The sequence below is a fragment of the Pleurodeles waltl genome, chromosome 2_2 (assembly GCF_031143425.1).
Source record: "Pleurodeles waltl isolate 20211129_DDA chromosome 2_2, aPleWal1.hap1.20221129, whole genome shotgun sequence".
Classification (NCBI taxonomy): domain Eukaryota; kingdom Metazoa; phylum Chordata; class Amphibia; order Caudata; family Salamandridae; genus Pleurodeles; species Pleurodeles waltl.
The window spans coordinates 974,733,189-974,756,255 of record NC_090439.1 but is presented as its reverse complement, the minus strand read 5'-3'; the positions used below and the strand labels follow the sequence as shown (position 1 = coordinate 974,756,255).

The window sequence follows — 23,067 nt, the reverse complement described above, 5'->3', positions numbered from 1 at the left end:
CTTCACTACAGTTGACAAGCTATCCTCTAACTTCCTTTGGGCCAACAAGAAACCCAGAAGAGTCTCAAGAATCTCAGACTACCATGCTCGATGGGAGGGTGCTGTCCTTCCAATTGATATAACTATCAGACAGCCTTTCTTGTCACACATGGTGCTTGCTGGTTTGATACTCAATTGTAACTGTCCCTTGACACATGGTGGAATGTTATCTCATCTCTTCATACTCACTACCTGGGGTGCTGACAATGCCTACTTTGGTACTGTCTCTGGTAGATAAACTTTTGTCCCCTACTTTACTTTAGTCTTTGGCCCTCTCTCTGTGTAAAAATCCTAAAATGGTAACAACTGCCACACCCGAAGTTGGCCCTTTGTGGGCGTCAAAATGCCTCAGCATTGTATCCGACTTGCTAGTGGCTGGCCCCCCCCTTACCTTTGCCACACTTCATGAGAAATATTCCCTAACCAATATGGATTTCTACAGCTTTTTAAAAATCAAGGCAAAACTCTCTAAATCAGTAACTCGAGATGTCTCCTTCAGGTCTTTCTCAGTTTATCACCCATTTAGAAATGGTAGTCTACTATCTTCAGACTGTGAACCTCCCTCCCATTCCGAAATCTAGCTGGCCACAAATCTTTAACAGTCTTCTCAGAAATAAACTGATCCCGTCTTTGACTCAGACTCGGTTCTATGCTGCACAATTCTTATACTGGGCACCATCTAGAATGTTTAAGTGGAATTTGATTGACTCTTATCTTTGTTGGTTCTCCGAAGAAGCTACTGGTAAACCTGATCCTATGTTTCTGACATACAAGCACCTATCAACTTATTGGGCTGGGGTTCACGGGCAGTTCAATACAGTTTTCAATATGAGTTTTCCCTTAACTTTGTCTCTTGTAATGTTGGGCCCACATGCACTAAACCCCTCGCTGGACCTACCTGATAAAGACCTGGCGCTATTGGACCTGTTTGTGACAGTGGCCATCAAAGTTATCTTATTAGAATCGAAAGCGCTAAATAACGTTTCTTTTCACACATGGTGGACATGGGTCTCTTATCTGAGAAGCACACATAAAAATTTAACGCTCTCCTCTAGGACCCCAGCGCCTTCCAAATTAATTTGGCATACTTTTTTTTCTTTTCTTTTTTTTCTTAACATGTTTATTATGGTTAGTACATTAGATAAGACATAGTACAGTTGAAGTTTGTAGCACACAAAAGTATCTAGACCTAATACAAAACCAAGGCTGTCAATGTGGACAGTGTCCAAGATCAAGAAATTAATATTGTACGTTAATATCATCAAACAACAATAGCACATCAATGGGAAACTAACAGCAGCAGTGAGCAGATACAGAAAGAAGCTTCCACTGACAGGAGTTCTCCCCCTCCAGATCTCCAACACTTACTGTGGGTGGGGTAACCGTACAAATGAGCAGTAAAATGGAGGGGTGAGGAGAGAAACCCCTCCCTTTGGTGGAGTGGTCGAGAGCAGAGGGACCTCCAACCCGTTGTCCGCTCTGCATCCCAACTCATCCACGAACATTCACTTGTTGATACCCATCTTACGTGGCCTCCATCTAATCCTCCACCAGGGTGGGCTCAATGGCCAAGCCCTGGGAAGAGGCTGGAGCGCAGTCGGCTGGCAAGACCACTGCAGCCAAACTATCCACCTTATCTGCCCACCTTTCTAAATTCTGTTTCATATGTTCATCAGTGTGCACTGCCCGCAGGATTTAGCACTCCTAACAGATTTAGGCCCCTCTCACACCATTTGACAGTGTACATGCAAGATGGCTTATTCATTCTCAGCATAACATTTATTCCCCCGTGGCATACACCTCTCTCCCTACCCCTCCTCACTTCACCCTTTCCTATCGCTGTGTAAATTTCACCCTGTTGGCCCAACGGACCTCCTTTGCGTGCTCCGTTTGACAAGACCTCTCCTGTATTCAACCTGTCTTATCATCTGACTATTCTAGTCATTAGGTTCTGATGGATACAACTACCTGTGCATTCCTCACCTAATGAATACTCCCATTGCGCCAGCACTCGACGGAAATCTTCTTCCTAGCTTCTGCACGTCGACGAGGACGTCACAGTTGCCCACGCGACGCCGTCTGACGTCATACAGGCAATAAGAGGTCCTCGCCGATGTGCCGACGTCAGTTCCCTTTTTTCCGTGCCATTCGAAACGGTTATCTTCGAGGGAGCTACTGTTGCTGTTCGACAGTTACAGTGTGTTTTTGGATCTATTTTTTTCTCTGAGATTACAATGTCGCAGAGAAAGTCAGGATTCAAGCCCTGTCGTGAGTGTGGGGGCAAAATGTCGGTGACAGACCCACATTCTGACAGTTTGTGGTGTCTTAGTTCCGATCATGATGTTGACAAGTGTGATTCTTGTCAGCATATGAATCTGAAGGCCCTGAAAGAGCGCGAGGCCAAGCTTTTTCTGGCGAAGCCAAGCTTTTTCTGACGAAGCCAAAAAAGAGGGAGAAGAGACACCATCAAAAATCCTCGTCACCGAAGTCTCATCGGCGTCATCGGGACTCCCGGCGTCGTTGAGAATCACGTCGCCGGTCGAGTAACGAGAGGTCTCGGTCGAGGTCACCATCGACTCGCCGTCGGAAGACTTGGGAGGTCAGTCCCACTGTCACTCCTCATCCGTCGACGCCGTTGCCTTCTCCAGCCTCACCGACTTCGCCCAGGTCATCGGGCCAACCACCTTCAGTGTTTGAGGTTCCGCAGCCTCAAATGTTTTCTCCGACGTTGCAGACGTCGAGGCCGGCGTCGGTGTCGCCTTCGAACCAGGCACCCCAGTACCCGGCTTTCCCGGCCCGTGGAGCTGATAATACCGCATTTTTAAATGCGATGTTATCCATCTTCCAGCAGATAGCTCCAGGTGGTGGACCGGCTGGGCCTTCGGGCCCTTTGGCTTTCAACATGGGTGCTCTGGCTCCCCTTCGACCAGCACCCTTTATGCCCTTTCTCCCCCTGGGGAACGTGGGCTCGGCGTCGGAATCGGCTCCAGTGGCTCCTGAGGCTTCGACATCCTCGGCTCCGGCTGCTTCGATGTTTCAACCAGTGGCGCCGTCTAGACCTCCTACTACTCCGAAGCAGTCTTCTCTTCCTCCGACTCCTGGTTTGGCACCGAAGGTACCTGTGGCGCCTGTAGACCCGGCGTCGGACGGATCCGGGGATCGGCGTCGTTCTTCGACATCTGCTGACGCCATGTCGACGCCGAGGATTGAGGAGAGGCTGCACTCGAGGAGGCTTGCTCTCCGCCTCCTTGAAGAACAGGAGTACCAGAGACAGAACCTGGAGGAAGGAGAGATTGAGGACTCTCATGAGGGCCTCCATGGGCTGGACACTGCTAGTGGCGTAGATACTTCCCCTGAGTGGGACTTGTCATCTCCTGGGGAGTATAAAGAAGAGGTGGCCACTTTTCATGCTGTTATCAGGAAGGCAGCTAACTTCTTGGATCTTCCTTTGCCGGTGACTGAAGTCAAGCAGAATTTGTTGACAGAGGTGTTGCACCCGGCCTCTACATCGCCAGAGCCACTTTTGCCGTTCATTGAGGCGCTGCTGGAACCTGTTTTGGAAGTCTGGAAGAAGCCGGTGTCTTCTTCAGCTGACAATAGATCTGTGGCTAGGAGGTATCGGGCTGCACCGGCTGACCCTGGTTTTCTTACCAGACATCCAACACCTGAAAGCTTGGTGGTCCAGGCTTCCTGCTCGGCAAGGTCTGCTCCTGGTTCTTTTCCAACTGTGCCCTCGGATAGAGACTCCAAGAAGATGGACATGGCATCCAAAAAGGTGTTCTCTTCATGTAGCATGGCATTAAAGTCCACCAATGCTACATGTATTTTAGGAAGGTACATTTATGCTCTGATGGACCAAATTGCATCTACGCATACGGAGGTCCCTCAGGGGCTATTGAATCTGGTATCGGACGCTCAAGCAGCTGCAACTCAGGTTATCCAATCTGGGTTGGATACAACTGATTCTGTGGCTAGAGCAATGGGCACTGCTGTAGTTACGAGGAAACAGGCTTGGCTTCGTAACTCAGGGTTTTGCTCGGATGTACAGTCGACCCTACTGGACCTTCCTTTTGATGGGGACAAGCTCTTTGGTGCCAAGGCGGATTCGGCCTTAGAGAGGTTCAAGGAGAGCAGGGCCACGGCCAAGTCGCTGGGCTTGCAAGCCACTTCTTCTGCCTCCTCTAGATTTTTTAGGAGGTTTCGAGGATTTGGTCGTGGCTCCTCCTCCTCCTCCTTTCGAGGGAAATTCCAGCAGCCTACCTCTGCCCTCTCCTATAGATCTTTTAGAGGGAGGGGTAGGGTCCGTACCAGGGGAGCCTCTCAGCAGCACTCTGCCTCTTCCTCTTCCTCTGGGGGGTGCAGCAGGGGAAGCAGCCTTAGGCTTCCACCAATTCCCACTCACTCCTCTCCTGTAGGGGGGAGGTTACTGTATTTTCTCCACAAGTGGGAGGTCATCACATCAGACTCCTGGATTACCAGCATTGTGAGAAAAGGCTACACCCTTCCCTTTCAGGAGTTTCCGCCCCCCATCCCGCCCCGCCCATCTTATTGTTCAGAAGAACACCTCTTGTTGTTAGAACAGGAGGTTCAAGTCCTCCTTTCAAAGGGCGCGGTGGAGTTGGTTCCAGAGCAGGAAAGGGGTCAAGGTTGTTACTCGAGGTACTTCCTGATTCCCAAGAAGGATGGTCGGTTGAGACCAATTCTGGACCTGAGGATCTTGAATTGGTTCCTCAAACAGGAAAAGTTCAAGATGCTGACCCTAGCTCAGGTGCTTTTGGCGTTGAACAATGGAGATTGGATGGTGTCTGTCGACTTGCAGGATGCTTACTTTCATATCCCGATACTCAAGTCGCACAGGAAGTATCTCTGGTTTGTGGTGGGGTCGCAGCACTATCAGTTTGCGGTCCTCCCGTTTGGTCTTACTTCACCACCTCGAGTCTTCACGAAGGTGATGTCGGTGGTTGCGGCAGAGCTCAGAAGGAAGGGGATAGCAGTATTCCCTTACCTAGACGACTGGTTGATCAAAGCCAAGTCCCCGGAGCTCGTGTTGCATCATCTGCAGTCGACAACCCAGTTGTTGTTCGACCTGGGCTTTTCGGTGAACGTGCCCAAATCTCACCTAGAGCCCTCTCAGCGCCTCCTGTTCATAGGGGCAGTACTGGATACAACATTGAATCAAGCCTTTCCTCCGCCTCAGCGGATTCAAGACATTCAGGCGTTGGTTCCAATGTTTCAAAGTGGAGCGGTCATTCCAGCCCTCAAGGTCCTGTGTCTGCTCGGTCTGTTTGCTTCTTGCATACTGTTGGTCACACATGCTCGCTGGCACATGAGGGCTCTTCAGTGGTGCCTACGAAGGCAGTGGTCTCAACACAAAGGGGATCTCGAAGGTTCTGTAAAGATCTCCAGAGATGCTGCCACGGATTTGAAGTGGTGGATTGCGGGCGACAATCTTTCTCGGGGAAGGCCGTTCACGCAACCTCCACCAGTGACCACGGTAATAACGGATGCTTCCACTTTAGGGTGGTGCGCTCATCTGGGGGACCTGGAGATCAAAGGGCTTTGGTCTCCAGTGGAACAGATGTTTCATATCAATCTGTTGGAGTTACGGGCTGTACGTCTGGCTCTCAAGGCCTTCCTCCCATCCCTTCGCAGTCAGTCGGTTCAGGTCCTGACGGACAATACTACCGCGATGTGGTATATAAACAAACAGGGAGGGGTAGGGTCGTACCTTCTCTGCAAGGAAGCTCTTCGGCTATGGTCCTGGGCAAAGGACCATCAGATTTGCTTGGTAGCAAATCATCTGGCCGGAGTCTTGAACGTACGTGCGGACAGTCTCAGTCGCCATTTCTCGGCCGACCACGAGTGGCGTCTCCATCCAGATCAAGTCCTTCTAATCTTCCAGATATGGGGGTTTCCTTGGATAGATCTGTTTGCCACCCGGGAGAACTCGCACTGCCCGTTATTCTGCAGCCTCCAGTATCCGGTACAAGGAGCGTTGGAGGACGCGTTTCAGATGATCTGGTGCGACCATTTGCTTTACGCGTTTCCCCCCATACCCTTGATTCCTCGAGTATTGAGGAAAATACACCAAGACCGGGCCCAAGTAATCTTAATTGCCCCGGATTGGCCAAGGAGGGTGTGGTATTCCGACCTTCTCCAACTTTCACTGTGCCCTCCGCTCCGTCTCCCTCTCAGGGCAGACTTCCTCTCGCAGTCGCAGGGGCAGGTTTTACACCCCAACCTCCAGAGCCTGCACCTTCATGCCTGGAGATTGAACGGGGCAACCCGAGTTCCTTTTCTCTCCCGCCTGAGGTAGTGGATGTTATCTTATCGGCCAGGCGACACTCCACTAAATCTATCTACGCTAATAAGTGGTCTAAATTTGTGGTATGGTGTGGAGGGAGGCAGATTGATCCCTTACGTGCTCATTTGTCGGATGTTTTATCTTTTGCTTTGTGTTTAGCACAGAGGGGTTGTGAAGTGGCTACTGTTAAGGGTTACTTGTCTGCCTTGTCAGCCTTTCTTTGTCTTCCAGACCAGCCTTCTTTATTTAAATCTCCAATAGTACTTAGATTCTTGAAGGGCCTTATGAATAAATTTCCTCCAAATCCTTTCGTTATGCCTCAATGGGATTTGTCCTTGGTTCTAACTTTCCTTATGGGGTCCCCTTTTAAGCCTATGCATTCTTGCCCCATAAGATTGTTAGTTCTTAAAACAGTTTTCCTGGTTGCTATTACATTTGCAAGGAGAGTGAGTGAGTTGCAGGCTCTATCGGTAAAACCCCCTTATACATCTTTTTATGGGGATAAGGTGGTGTTGAGGACCAAGGCTGCTTTCCTTCCGAAGGTTGTTTCACCCTTTCATTTGGCCCAGACAATTACTTTATCCACGTTTTATCCTCCGCCTCATCCGTCAAAGGAAGAAGAGAGACTACACCGCTTGGACCCAAAGAGGGCATTAAGCTTTTATATAGACAGGACAAAGGATTTCAGGCTGGAGGATCAGCTTTTCATCGGATACGTGGGAAAGAGGAGAGGAAAGGCAGTCCACAAGAGAACACTCTCCAGGTGGGTTGTTATTTGCATTAAAATGTGTTACTCTTTGGCAAAGAAGGATCCCCCTGATGGTATAAGAGCTCATTCCACCAGAGCTAAGTCGGCCTCCTCGGCCTTGGCTAGGGGTGTTCCTGTGGTTGACATCTGCAAGGCCGCAACTTGGTCGTCCCTTCACACTTTTGCGAAGCATTACTGCTTGGACTCTGAAGTCAGAAGGGACGGCCATTTTGCACGGTCAGTGCTGCAGGATTTCTTGGTTTGACCATTCAGGCACCCACCACCAAATGCGGTACTGCTTTGGGACTCTATTCATTAGGTGAGGAATCCACAGGTAGTTGTAGCCATCAGAAGAACGAGTTACTTACCTTCGGTAACAACTTTTCTGGTGGATACATTAGCTACCTGTGGATTCCTCACGGTCCCACCCGCCTCCCCGTTGCCTGTCTGGTCTAACCAAGTAATTCTTGAGTGTGCTCCTCTTGGTTTTGAGGATTGGTATATATTATGTATATATGTTTATATGTATATATATACACATATATATATAGTTCATATATTTATTTACTTGTTGAAAAAAAAAATGGTAGGATGAATTCTCAGAATGATGTGTTTGTTTGAAATGTAATTAAATATTACTATTGTTCTTTCATCTCAAAGGCCTATTATTCTCAGGCACGTAAAAAATGTTGGTACTGACGTCGGCACGTCGGCGAGGACCTCTTATTGCCTGTATGACGTCAGATGGCGTCGCGTGGGCAACTGTGACGTCCTCGTCGACGTGCAGAAGCTAGGAAGAAGATTTCCGTCAAGTGCTGGCGCAATGGGAGTATTCATTAGGTGAGGAATCCACAGGTAGCTAATGTATCAACCAGTAAAGTTGTTACCGAAGGTAAGTAACTCGTTCTTTATGCACATTCTCTCTACCACACACAGTTATAATATGTATTTAGATCATTATGATGTTATGAATTTTCTGATATGTTTCCCAATATATGCCTTATGGCAGCTTTTGGTTAGTCTCCTGCGATCAATACATCTAGACGTCTGTCATCAATATCAGTCATTGTATGGTCATCCTTCTACCATGTTGGGCCTCAGATATGTGTAATATGTTCATATACTCAATGTTTTCTGTACTCTGTAAAATTGTAATAAAATATTTAGAATAAAAAAAATCCTTCATTCCCACATATCCATTTTGGACAGTCACTCAAATTCTACATCGTAATCATCTCTAACATGATCCACGGGACATTAAAGGCATTTGAAATCTTTTTTTTCCCCCATACCTTAATTAGAATGTTGTTCTGAAGTTTATTTGAAAACTCCTTTGTGATCTTAGTTGTGTCTTTGCTTTGGAGTCTCTACCAGTAGTCAAAACTTACAAGAATTGCTGCGTTTATGCTAAAATCATGTGATTAACTACAAAACCTGAGCTACTTTAGAGTATTCACTACAATGGAAGTCAATACTTTGCCAGGCAAGGTATTATAGTTTTTTTTTCTTTTCAGCGTTAGTCTTACTATATTATATATACCGTGAGTGACTACGTAAGTACAGCCTCTTTACGATTTGAATGTTTCATCATCCAGTGAAAAATAACAGGAGAAATGCACTATCACAGTGGCTCATAACCATTCCCTCAATGAGTAAGAAATACAAATGGGAACATAAGCCATGTTTAATGTGGTTAATTGTGTAGGCAAACAGAAACGCCAAACCTCTGAAGTAGGGGTGTGTGATGTACTTTCTAATCACCTTGGTGTACAATCAGGCCGAAGTTGGGGAAAGTACACTGTCACTTAGTCTGTTAGCTATGAGGTTTCTGAAACGCTGTAGTGTAGTCAAAAAAGAAATGAGGGTAAAGGATGGTAATAAAGTATCAGAGAAGTAGTAAAAAGAGCTTAAGGGTTGAAATTGTCCCCCAAGGGGAAGAGTAGGTTATGGGAAAAAGAAGACCCTCCTGTCTATCTGGAGACAACCATAGACCTTTTTATATACCCTTCTAGTTGGCACCTGCATCCTAGGGTGCCCTGTTAACTCGCAGGCATACCACAGAAACACAGTGGAACAGGACCAGAGTTCCAGGAATGACATCACATGTCCTATCTAGCTTATCAATGGGCACATGTCCATGTTAGACAGGCATAAATCAGTGCCATTGCACACCTGTTTCCTCCTCCGGGCTTACTCAGAACTTCCATGAAATTGTCCATGAGGATCTCTTGCCTTAAAAATGCCTCCAGTTCTCTCAATTACTTCTGGGCATCCGCCACACAAGGTGACTCTAAAGTCTGACCTGCAGCAAAAAAAAAGTGTTCATGGGCAATGATTGTATTTTGCAGGTAGCATCCTGATATGCATGATTTTCATACTAAGTTTCAACATCGTTTTACTGCAGTTTGTTGACGCTCCAGATATATTCTCAGGAGGCATCTAGGCCTTTCCTCCAACATTGATAATCAGCTTCCAACTGTGACGCAACACTCTACCTTTCGGTCTCCCCCGTGTAGACCTTTCCATTCAATCCTAGGCTGTTCTCTGTCCCGTGGTGCCTTGTTCTAAGAATAGTTCCATTATGTGCATTGCTCATCTGGCTGTCTCCTTTGTCAAGAAAACAAAAGGCAGATGACAGTAGTGGTCTGACCTAGCTACCAAACATCCGCCACCCAAAATCATCTCTCTCTGCTGCTGGTCTGGCTTGCCTCTTTCTTTGTCAGACTTTCCCTCCTCTGACAGTACACATGACCCCTTATACACTCACCATTGGGCATCTCAAGCATATACAGCTTGCAATGTGCCTCTGATATCTTGAAACGCGAGAGAGTCGGAGGGGTTGCTGTTCCCTATGGGCACTCTTGAGGATCAGTTTTGAATTACAGCTAAAAGGGAGTCTGGTGCCTCTGTAAGAGGTTTTTCAAGAAGGTCTCCGATCTCTAAAAGGAAGTAAATGGACAGTGGAGATCTGGCCAGTCACAACTGTGGAGCTCATGAGGACTTGTCTGGCATTATTTTAGCTCTTATTAACATTTCACTTTTTAAAGCAATTTAGAATGTTTTCTCTCTCTGAGATTGTGGGGTACGATCCGTAGATTTATTAAAAAATATAATGCATTACAATGCAGTGCTGGATGGCAACAAATGGTGAAGTGTTTGGAAAAAATGTAGACTTTCTATGAAGACTCTGTATGGTTTGTGTTTCCTCTGATTAGAAAAGATCAACCAAAACTGCTTGGTCAAAACCAGAAGGATTGCAAATCGCATGTTGCTGCTGATGGTCCACTGATATGAGTGAAACATTGTAGATACCTTTAGCATTATAATATGTGCCACTCTTGTTTGTCCCAAATATTGTAGTTCTGTTAATGTTAAGCTATGAAGTCTACATGTCCTGTTAACCATATTGAGTAAGTGACAACAGTAGTGTACCTCTTTGCATACTCCGCAAGACATCAGTAACAGAATTATGTTAAACTAACCTTGGGGACTGTGTGCGGTGTGCAACATATTTCAACTTTACCTGCAGTGTCTATACCAGATTAACACAAGTATGACTATACGTATTGAAAACAACACTTTTTAAAATTGCAACTTAATATTGTGGCATTTCATGAAGTATTATGATTTGCCCATTCAACAGTTGCATTTGTCCCCCTCCCCTCCATAATTGTTTTCACTATGTCTAGCTAAACAAAATTGAATTCATTTCTTTAATTCACATTTGTTTTCTTCCAGCATAAGTGATCAAATAATGTTATCTATGTACTTTGTCTGTTCCAGCCCTTCATCGCATCTACACTTTTCTATAAAGCATCCTCACACTTTGTCCTGGGAGTATTACAGGATGTTCCAGTGCAAAGCCCATCTTGTTATGCGACTGATTGAAAACCGGATCAGCATGGAATTTATGTTACAAGTATGTACATAAGATGTTGATCAGCAGAAATGCTTTGTGGAAGGGCTTTTTCAAATTTGTGGCTACACTGTGTCTAGTGTTTCATTTGTGTTTATATCTGCTGTTATCATTTTTATTTATAGTTTGTCTATCAGGCTTGAACTATTGTAACCTGACTGCTGGTTGTCTCCCTGGGTTTGTAAATATTTTTACATAGAGATGGTATGTATTGGAGCACATAAATCCCTCATCTACCGAAAAACCTATTTCTCTTTGGTTGAATGCTTATGTGTTCTTTTGCATATTGAGCGTAAGTGTGGTCACTTGCAGTGGCGGCTGGTGACATTTGAAAGTGGTGGAGGGTAAAGGTTTTGGATGAGTGCCCTTTGGCGAGCAAGCGTAGTGAGCAAGCCCAATCATCATAAGAGGGATTTAGGGGTATTCCTCCCTCCCTCTCCACCTCAGGAAATTTTTGAAAAAGAAGTGGGCAAATGGAGCATGTTCAATCAAATTTGAGAAAGCAAGAAATGTCTGTGCCACTGAAGTAGGCCTCAAATTATTATGCAATTCATGTGAGTTTTCACCAGGCCATTTTCCTGAACTGGTCCCTCCCTGCATCTTCCAAAGTATGTTTACCTGGAATCCAGACTACTAAAGCTTGTGTAAGGGTAGAAAACAAACTGCCATGAATAGGAGATTCTAAAAAACTGTTGTGTGTGTCTTGGCAGAGGAATTTGAGTAAGTGAACGTTATCTGAAAGGTGTACTGAAATAGAAGACCCTCCTGTTGTTATGTAGTTGTTTGATATTTTAGATAATTACCTGCGAATGTAGCAGGTTGAAGCTGATTATCCCAGTAGAATTTTAAGGCTAGTAGACAGGATCTGGCCAGAGACCTTGGTTGGAGATCTGGCCAAATGGCAAAAATTGCAACTTTTAAAATAAGAACCCAGTTTCGATTGCCGGCGTCAGCGCGACACTGAGTGATTCTCAGCAAGTCACTTAATCTTTCCGTGTCTCAAAAATAAAATATGTAATGCAACTGGTTCTCATATTCAGTGCTCTAATGCCATTGGAAAATCTTTTGCGCTACGAAACTACAAAAGCTAAGTAAATAGTGATAGTAAGTACGAGAGCACTTGCTTTCCACTCTGGTGGAAACTTGAACCTCTATAATGCAGAAATCTGATCATTTGAAGCGGTTTCTACGCATTCTATTGCATGACATCAGCAGGGAAGCCATGTACAGTAATGCAAGCATGGAACATGAACCCTTAGTGTCTTCAAAAGTAGTTAATTAAAATTAATGTGCAGGGGGGCCCTCAAAGCAGGGGGCCCACTACGGATGGGTACCGGAGAGCATCACAATCCTAGCAAGCATTTTGATACAATGTATCCAACATCGTCGTTTAGGTAACAGGAAAACCAAAAATTAGAACACATTAATGACATTTTAACCGCACCACGAAAGGGAACTTAAAATTATGTGGATTTGAGGGACGGGGGTTGAGTGGGGGGGGGGGGGGGGGGGGGGGGGCGGGGGGAGGGTGAATCAAGTGGTTCATTCATTTAGATTGGTAGACATTTTATAATGCCAGTAGAAAAGGTTACTTTTTTTTTAGCAAGTATCTTCAACAGTCTTCAAGGTCAGTGCTCTAATGAATCAACATGTTTTTCATGAAGGACAAACACCGAACAGGTAATGAAACGGACTGACTACACTTGTAGGGCACTTCCCACCTTGGAAGGGTTCTTGGAGTAAGTACAGCTGGTGCATTACAACCCATAGCTTAGGTGGGCTAGCATTGTGCTCCTTTGTATCGGTGACATTAGCTCTGCCAGACTGCTAAAGGTATTTTTAGTGAGATTGAAGCATTATTTTTTCTTAAAGAAAGTGTACTACCTCACAGCAGAATGTCATAACTTACCCCGCCCCCCCCCCTCCCCCCCCCCCCCCCAAAAAAAATTTAAGCATCCTGCAAAAATTACACTCAAACAAGAAACAGCATAAAGCTGGCGTTTTTCTGGAGAAATGTCCACTTGCTATCTTTATGATGCAGTAGTTTAGAATAAGGGGTGTCTAGAATGAGGGATGAATTTGCGTGATGCACACCCTAATTTGCTCTGTTTTGCAAGGCAGAGATAGGGCAGCCTGTTGTTGCAGTGAGTACACCACGTAGCTGGGTGCCCATTCGGTGCCCCTGCACCTGCTGTTCCATTGAATGCTGCACCCCTGGCAGGCATGGTCATTGTTTTTACTGAGACCGCCAGGGTGAAAATCAGACCTGGCCTGTACACTTTCATTTGTGACAAAGTCTGGAAAATGTACTGCAGCTGCCTTCACGGAGGGTCCCTTGTCCATTCCGCTCGCAGGTCTTTTGTGTGCCCCTGCTCTTCTGTGTCTGCAGAGTCAGTAGTTGTCACTAGTACTGCAGGCACCTGAACCAGGGTCAGTACAAACGGAATGTTTAATCATGATCAACCATCCCAGTCACTAATGTGCAGGTGGAGAGGGGTCAAAAGTGCACCTCTCGGACTGGCTGGAGAAAAGCAGCTGTCCAACCTGACATGCACACTGTGTGGGCTTAGGTGCTGTGCACTCGCTGTCACCAGTTTACTGGTGTCTGTCAAAATGAAGCCCCGCCCCCTTCAGAGCCGCCAACAGAAACCACCTGTGGCCGAAGGCTGACTGCTGTGGGCAGAATAAAATACAGAACTCTGAAAGTTTGAATTGTTAAAAGGGGAGGGGGCACCCTGCATAAATTAAAGCAGGGACCTCCCCTGGTCACTTGGTGTTTTTCACAATTTTTTGTTTGATATTTTCTAATCTCAGTATTGGTAATTTTTGTTAATCTAATGACAGTTTTGTTAACACAATTAGCTTCTCTCTGGTAGTTTTCTTGTAGAGGAGATGAAGATAGTCCTCACAGTGGAATACCTAATCATCTGAACCGTGTAGTGTGCTGTCCTGCTGTTAATGTTTTTGATGATGAACCCAGTGAGGCACTGTTTTACATGTCTGTAACCGTGATCAGGCCTGTGAGAAATCCAATCAAAACTTGCTAATATGTATTAGTTTATTGTGCTGTACCAAAATGTTTTTCACCTTTGTAAAAAGTGGAGTATCAGGTGCACCAGTTTACAAGACATGACACCTGTAAACGATAACATTTTGATAGATTGCTGCCTTTGGGGTTCCAGCAAAGTGTGCCAGAGTACCATATGTTCAGCAAGATTTGTCAAATGTGAGGTGGTTGAAAGATCAACACTTGATCAACTTAGCACTCCATCTATTAACCATTTACACTTAGTTCCAGCCAAGTCGGAGCTTTTTTGTCACATAAGGGAGGAGAAATGTCGATTCCAAAGCATGCCTTTTTGCAGTCTTTAACTATCCATTCCACAGTGAGTTTCTCTGTCATAAAACTCACTGGGAACAGACATTTACCTAACTGTTCTTAGGACAAATCCTCTTTCCAAAACACCTGTGGTAACTAATATAGCATTGAGAGCTAAGTCCCTTAGCTTGAATATTACCAATGTACATAGGCATAGCCCCACTGTCTAACTGTTCCTTCTCTCATTCTCCCACGCAACACTTTTACCTTAGACCACACCGACACCCAGAAAGAGTGTATACTAAGGAAGGTCGTTATGTACCTAAGTTCAAATTCATCTTCTTTAAATAATTGTTTGCAGAGCTACCAAAATACCCTCTGTTGATTGTTGAATGATTTTCTGCAATTCCATATTTAAGTGTTGGTAAATATGGGAGGGCGTGTCCAAGATGGCGGCTGGGTCAGTCGCCTACAAACAAGCTCCGACTCACTGCATACGTTTGTCCCCTCCGAGACAGTGTAGGTCAGAGGGTGACACGCTGTAGATCACCGGGGGAACCTCAGGTGCTGATGCGTTGGCTGGATCAGCCCGTTGATGGTGCCTCTGGTGACCGCAGCCGGGACACTGTGGCTTGCAACCAGAGGTGGAGCCACGGCACTTGCGTTGATGGCCTCCTGTGGAGGCACTGCAGAGGACAACGCCACGGTTTCAACAGCGGTGCCCTCAGATTGAGCTGCGGAAGTTGTGCCACCAAGAACTCGACACAGAAGATAGAACGTGTCAGACGGCAGGGAACCGGAGACAGCATGCAATAGCGACTGGGCCCAGTGCATGCGAATCCAGGATCATGGCACTTGCTGCCTTACACTCCCAGATGATGTATACCGTTTTGTTCATAAGGGCTACATGCTGGACTTGAGAAACCTCCTCTTGACAAGCTATCAGAACCACAGTCTCACCCTCGATCCCCAGGTACGAAATAGGCACTACTCTTGGGGGGTAAGGGGGGGGCCTCAACTAAAGACTTGGATTACAAGAGTCCAAAGGGTCTCCATGACTGTGTAGGAGCACAGTGATGGTCCCGTTTATGGGTGTGGAGCGGCAAGGAGCTATCTCCATACAAACCATATATTACTAACTATATCGCAGCCCACATAATACTGATGCCAATGTGACTTTCCTACTCATTATAATGCGCCTCTTCATGGACTACACCTCCTCTCTCTTATTAACAAGGCACATTGCCATGTGCGAATGGAGGACCTCTCGCTTCTCTTGCTCCTCAAGGATACAGCTGCCTGATGTGTAGCCGATAGACGGATAGGTGAGTGTATCTGCCACTCAAACTGTGTCTACGCATGAACTGCGATCCTTCCACATTATTTGAATGCTCTGCACAATAATACAGATCCAGATCTATAATCGCGCACAATGCCTAAGGCCAAAATAGGAAATTACGCTGACAGCTCCCTGACATGTGCTTCTGCTGATGCGATACAACCGACAGTAAAGCTCCTTCAGGAACATTATACAAACAGAACTCCTGGTGGCTATCACCAGCATTAAATCTGCAGTGAGCTCAAACTAGACTGTCTCATCATCCACATTGGGCTTTGAGGGAGGAACATGGAAAACAAAAGGACAGGGTACAAGAAACGGAAAAGGGATTTGCCTTGTTACAACCCACTGTCAAGGAGCAACAACAGCAAATCAAGGACCTGCATAAGGAGGTGGCAAACCTAAGTGCAAGAACAGATGAATCCAGAGGCTGCTTCCGTCATAATAACATCAGAGTAGTGGGCATCCCTGAGGGGGCAGAGGGCCCAAGTATGGACCTGTTCATGGAGAACTGGCTGACAGAAGTGGCATTGAGTGGGAAGACGTCCGTGTTCTTTACGGTGAAAGAGCGCATAGAGTCCCAGGTCGACCACCGATGCCTGGAGCAGCTTCACGCCCTACATGGGCACCTTTTTTCAACTTTAGAGACAGAGATAATGTCCTGTAAATAGCTTGAGCCAAAGGTCCATGGCAGATTGAGAAAAGTGATGTCACCATTTACCTGGAAACACTATGGAAGTATGTTGTCAACGAGACACCTTCCGGGAAGTGAAGCAGCGTCTTTGGGAGATGGACATCAAGTATGCATTCCTGTTCCCGGCAAAACTATGACTCATGTCTGGCATTCCCTACACATAACATATGTCACCCAGGGATTAAACCATCGTGACATGGAATGTACAGGGGATGGGTAGCTATGCTAAACGATGCAAGATATACACTTATTTAGGAGGGTGCTAGGTCAAGTTTGCATGCCTTCAGGAGACTCGTATTACAATAGAGAAACTCACTAGATTGAACAAACACTGGCACGGCACAGTGTTAGGCACTACTTATTTTGCTTATGCTAGAGGGGTATTGCTCTGGGTGGCCCTTCGAGTATCATTTCTCGTAGAATACAAGTTGATGGATCCAAATGGCCCATATGTGATGGTTGAGGGGGAAGTCGACAGAGAGCAGCTAACATTAGAGGTATTATATGCCATTGTTTTTTAATTCCATATCACCTGCTTTTCTTCAAACCCCCTCTTTTTCACTCATTTTGGTGTGGGGACTTTAATTGTGTCTCGATTTGGAGTTGGATAGGTCTACATCCCCCTACCCTCCTGGCGGAGATATTGCGCACAATAAACCCAGTAGAACAGGAATATTCTTGATTTTCTCATATACACGGGCTCCATACCAGGATCAATCTCATATTTGGTAGTGGTTCATTAGTATCCAGTTGTAAGACAGCAGAATATCTTGCCAGGACCTTCGTTGCCCATTATTAGTAACCTTTCAATGGAGTAGGCCTGTCCTATTGATCCCGACCTGGCGCTTACAACAGCTAGCACTTACGGACACTGCTTATCGCGTACTAATGGGGGAATACATCAGCAACTACTTCACAGGCAATGCTGGAACTGCCACATATGAGGGGATAGAGTGGGACGCATTTAAGGAGGGAATTAGGGGGGGCATGCATGTCCACACAATATGTTATAAAACGGGCCCTTCAAAGGGAAGTTACTGACAGAGAATACTGTACGTGACTCTGAGAAGGTTGTAGCTGCAGGATCAATCCCGCCTTCGGAGGGTGCAGGAACTCCGTGCCCTGTATAAAAAAAAAAAATAGTCTCACTGATTAGCCACGCTTGACTAAAAGGAATACTCAGAGACACCGCGATTTGAATGATAAGGCTGGGACTTTATTCGTCTGACTTTCGCGGTCAGTGCACCCAAGTATTATCATAGGAGCGATTCGTACACAGACAGGCTCCATTGTAAACTCCCAAGCACCAAATAATGGGGAATTTGAGAAGTATTACAGAACTCTGTTCTGAGAGCCTGTAACAATGAGTGTGGATGTGATCAATACATATTTAGCCCCTATAGAGCTCACAATTTTGAGCCCATTATTGAGGCCGCAGTTACACAAACCATTGACACTAAGTGAAGTGAAGGCCACTGTTAAACAAATTGCCAGTAAAACTCCTGGCACTGACTGACTCCCTATAGAGTTTTATGCTATGTATCAGTCAATCCAAGCTCCATGACGACTGAAGGTATATAATAAGGCTAAGACCAGAGGTCACCCCTTAGCATGTGAGAGGTCCTGATAACAGTGCTATTCACACCTGGCAGGGATACCATTGACATGACCTCATACCGTCCACTATCGCTTCTTAACCTCGATTACAAGATCCTGAGTAAGGGGCTTGCAAATAAGCTAACACCCATGATACACGCTACAGTGCGCTCTGATCAGAATGGCTTGATTCCTGAGAGGAATACATTTCTCAATATTCGCTGTTTATTCTGGGTTATGAGATGAGCATGGCACACATCTCAGCAGGGCTAGGTGGCAACATCGAAAAAGCTTTCAATACATTGAGGTGGAGCTATTTACAGGCGATGTTGGTGAAGATGAGTGTCAGTCCTGAGTTCCGTACCTGGATCCAGGTCTTATACGAGAAACAAGTGTCTAGAGTAAGTATATGCCCTGTCATATCTGAAGACTTCCCTATTGGTTGGGGCACCAGGCAGGGGTGCCCATTGTCACCCTTGCCTGGTGCCCCATGCTCTTGCACTGGCCATGGAGCCATTGGCTGGCAGGTTGTGGGAGGAGGCGAGGACCTAAGACTATACTATCTGGGTTCACCCTAATATAGCATTGAGGTATGCAAATGACACTCTGATTTACCTACAAGCGAGTCATCTGATATTACTCGAAGTAATGTCTGCACTAGATGCTGTCGGCCAATTATCTAGGCTGTGTATCAATTGGGGAAAGTCATGTCTTATCTCTCTATTGAAGAAACTGGATGCTCCACTGCCGCCACTCAAGCATACACCGCTTCAATGGAAAACCGACTCATTTAAATATTTGGAGATCCAGATATACCTCTTAAAACAGGATCTTATATATGGAACTCGTGAGAGAGTATTGCGTAGGATACGGCTATCATTACCCTTCTGAACACAGCTCCTGCTGTCCCCCATAGAGGGCATAGCTGTAGCCAAAATGAATACTGCTTTGCTGCCTTACGAGTAATAGTACGGAAATCCTTTTTCACACAGTTAGTGTCTACCGACTTCACTGGTCTTGGACACTAAGAGACGTCAAATTAAGATGAGCACACTCTATAATGTGCTAGAAAGTGGCAGGCTAGGAGCACCAAGCTTTGAAGATTACTATCTAGCTGCCCAGTTGCAATGGCCCCTCCGATGGCTTCAAAATCCGCTGAGTCCTGAGATACTGCTATTAGGAGTAGACTTCCATATCACTCCGTTGGTAGAATGGCTCTTGGACCCCCTCACAGATTACCTCTATCTGTAGTGCCCTTCTACCGGTGGCTGCATGGTGTTGGCAGACCTATATTTTGCAATGTAGGATGCCCTACGTTCCTTATACTCCATTGTGGGCCCCTCCACCGTGTTGACGATTGAAAGACACCTTTCAAGTGGGTCCATAGTACACAACGGGCTACAGAACCTGGGGCGACATAGTTGAGGAAGGTAAATTGAGTACTTTTGAGGACCTCACTGAGGGGGGACTACTAGATCTGGGTCTTTTCCTCATACATTCTGTTATAAAGACGGTTGCTGGAACACTCTGTAATATGGATAGGGAGCAGGTCCCCACATCTAAACCACCGGAAATGATGTTAACCCTGTCCAGGCCCTCACATGCAGTCTCTCTGATAAATAGAGCCCTGAAAATGTACAGGGCTGGAATAAATGTCCCTAGTCCTTAAGGAATAGTGGGAAAACAAGTTAGAGGTGACTAAACAAGAATCCACATGGCGGAGATGTTTGGGTTCAGTTAGGACAGTATCAAGGAATGCCTGATTTCGATTTGTGCAGTTTAACTATATACATCACACATATCTCTTCCCCTGATAGGATTGCTAAGATGTATCCAGGGACTGATCCCACTTGCTCCAAATGTCACCAGGAAGAGGCACATTTTTTTTACATATGATATGGTCATGCCCTGTTATAACTTTTTTGGCAGAATGTTACCTAATGTATCTCTACAATCACAACATCCCTTATACCTTGTGACCCCACGATGTGTATCCTTCACTCACTGGTGGTCTCAAAAGACACAAATCAAATTGGAGGATTTCAGAATTTGGCCCCAATCTTAGTGAAACGATGTATTGCTATGACTTGGAAAGCTGCACAGGCACCCTCGATCATCCTGTGGCAAAAGGGCATAAATTGATGGGCCACTGCTGTACTATCAATCCGAGCAGATACTAGAGCACAAGGTGGTAAATGTAACCTTATGAACCAATGGTCTGAGTATTTGGCGAATATTGATGCATTACGGATCCCCATGCAATAAGTCAATTTCAACTAGCTCCATTAACCAAAATGTAATGAGTATTCATACCAAAGTTTAGATACTTTGTGTCTTTATCAGAGGGCTATACATTAAGGAGGGAGGGGATGTGTGAAAGACGAAACAGTTTGTTTTAATTTTATAGTAATTGTTCTTGTTCATATTGTGATCAGTGGTACTCAGATAAAACATGATTGTATCTCTAACAAAGACCGTGTCTCATTAAATATGTCTACAAAATACATGTAAAATCTTATGATTATATGTTTGCACATGTGTATCACCTTCCCTTTAAAAATAAAATCAATAAAAATATTTTTTAAAGTGTTGGGAAATATTGTAATTGTTTTCCTTTAAAGAGAGATGCGTGTTCGATGAATATTATAGTACAGTCTAAATTGTTGCATATCAACTGCTGATGCATAAATTATGTTTGTCATTTGTCATTGTAGGTTTTCAACAAGCTGTTGAGTCTGGCCAGCACTGCCTCCTCTCAGAAGTTTCAGTCCCACATGTGGAGCCAGATGTTGGTTTCCACATCAGGATTTTTGAAATCTATTTCCAATGTCTCTGGCAAAGACATTCAGCCATTAATAAAGCAGTGGGTGTATCCTTTCTTACTCAGGTTGAGTTTATTTTATTGTGCTAAAGAGAAGTGCTGTTGTTATTCATAGACAGAGACCAGGAGTATAAGTAACACCTAAATGACAAACCTCATTAAAAATAAGAAAGCCTCTTTTAAAGGCAGACCTACTTTGTGTTTAGCACCATTTAACTGACAGCCATTCTGGGTTTGAAGATTAACTTTCAAAAAGATAAAAGTCCACGTTACACCTTAAGCATCTCAAATACGGGAAGTCATGGGTTTCAGTGTAAACCTTTCTCATAATTTGCTGTGCCTTCTTTGCTCTAGTTGTTTAAGTCAAATGAAATGCATCACTACCTGTAAAATGCAGACTTCAAATTGGGAGTTACATGGCTGCAAATATCTTGGCTAAAATGCAGACTTTAGTTATTTTATATTCCACCTATGTATTTTTGGTACTCCAAGTTTGATAAGCTCATTCATTCAAAACACACAGAATGACAAACACGGGAACAGAGCAATATTGCAACACTGATATTTTTTATTTCTGTAGTAGACTGTTTATAAGAGTATATGTAGAATATGTTAGTGCAAAGATGTTTAACATAAAAACTACTTTCAGTACACTGCATGTGAAGTAAATTGCTTAATGCTATCTAGGATAATGAATGTAGAGCGTTCTGCAATGCTGTTCCCCCCAGTCTTCTCCTTCCTCCAAGATGCAGTCCCATACAACAACCTCTCTTGTGAGACACCTCTTACTTCTAAAGCAAAATGACCAGGAACGTTTCACAGTTTTAAAAATGAAATTTGAGTAAGTGGTTTCTCAGTCCATTATTATTTTTTCTTACTTGGTCATCATAATCATAATTTTCCATGAATAACTAAATATCCCATTCCATTTGTCAGGAGAAATCAAACAAATCCTAATATTCCTTATGTATTCTGAAATAATTAAAAAAGAAGAAAACGTACAAATGACACTTGGTTTGCACAATGAAATATGCTAACCATTATGAAGCAAGCAAGATGCTAATTGTCAAAGTCCAAACATGTCTGTTAATTAGAATCTCCTTCAATACATAATTAAGTTTCCAGCAGGAAAAGCAGTTGGTATGCGCTTTGTATAGTTCATCCAATGTCCCATAATTCATCCTTTTTCCCATAATTCTTTACACCGCACACGTCCATGGAAATGAATTGATTATTTATGTGACAGAGGTTCAGTATGACTGTCAAAAAGCAACTATAATTAATGTGATTATTTAAGACCTGTAGTGTTTTTTTTGCCTAATGGACGTATATGATAGGCTCTCATCAGGCAAAAATATACACTTCCATGAGCACCCCGGCAATCCACACCAAGATTCACTGATTGTACCATTGCCTTTGAGTATAAACCAAATTTCAATGCCTTTCTGCCAAGTCTGTGCTGTACAAATTGAACATACATCCAAACATACGTATGTACATATGTGGTCAGTAGGAGTAGAAATTCAGTGGTAAAATAGTTAATTGTAGGAAGTAAGATTTTAATGCACAGGTATTTAGAGGAAAGTGGACTTCTTTTAACATGCTGCACTAAATTTTATAAACTAATATTGGTTGTTGAAATAAATTGTAAAGCCAAAACCTAAAAGTAACGAGTGAGCTAAATGAGCTGATTAAATCTGGCAGTCTTTTTCTTTGACAGTAAAAAATCATAGGCCCCCTTTTTGATACTGAATTTAAGACTACGTCCCCCTTTTGGTATGAAGTGGAATTTGTTTTTAACTCTGTGACTGTTGATATCCACTGTTATTTCCCAACGTTTCATACAGCCACAGCTACATAAACTGCCTGAAATCAGCTGTCTGAGATATTTACAGTCACCAACCTACAGTATACAGAGACAGTTTCAATTCAGCTCCAGATGTAAACATCTGACTCTTAACAAACTAATTGGAAACGTCATGGAAAACATAATAGGACTGTTATAATACACCCTCCCATTCTTGCACAGATTAGCAATGCAACCCTGGTGAATACATTATAACCATCAGGTTAGGCTGCAGCATCTTTTTCCTATGCTGTCCTTCTCCAAAAATGTAATCACTCACTTCATAGAATTCAAAACATGGCACACCTTGCAAATACGTCATCCAATCTTAAGGAATCCTAACTGACTATTTATGCAGTGCTCTATCAAGTGCACGGTCTGATGCCTGCTCCTCAAGTTACTTTATGGAAAATCTTCTCATTTGCCTACATGGATTTTCAGAATA

General features: G+C 44.5%; 1 protein-coding gene across 2 annotated transcripts in view; it reads left to right on the top strand.

Annotated features, from left to right (window-relative positions):
• Positions 1 to 23,067, top strand: part of TAF2 (TATA-box binding protein associated factor 2) — a 663,535-nt gene that overhangs the window by 222,777 nt on the left and 417,691 nt on the right. For both annotated transcript variants that reach the window (XM_069220673.1, XM_069220672.1), the window contains exons 11-12: positions 10,875 to 11,010; positions 20,670 to 20,824. In XM_069220673.1, coding sequence (XP_069076774.1) covers positions 10,875 to 11,010; positions 20,670 to 20,824 — 291 coding nt within the window. The remainder of the gene's footprint in view (positions 1 to 10,874; positions 11,011 to 20,669; positions 20,825 to 23,067) is intronic.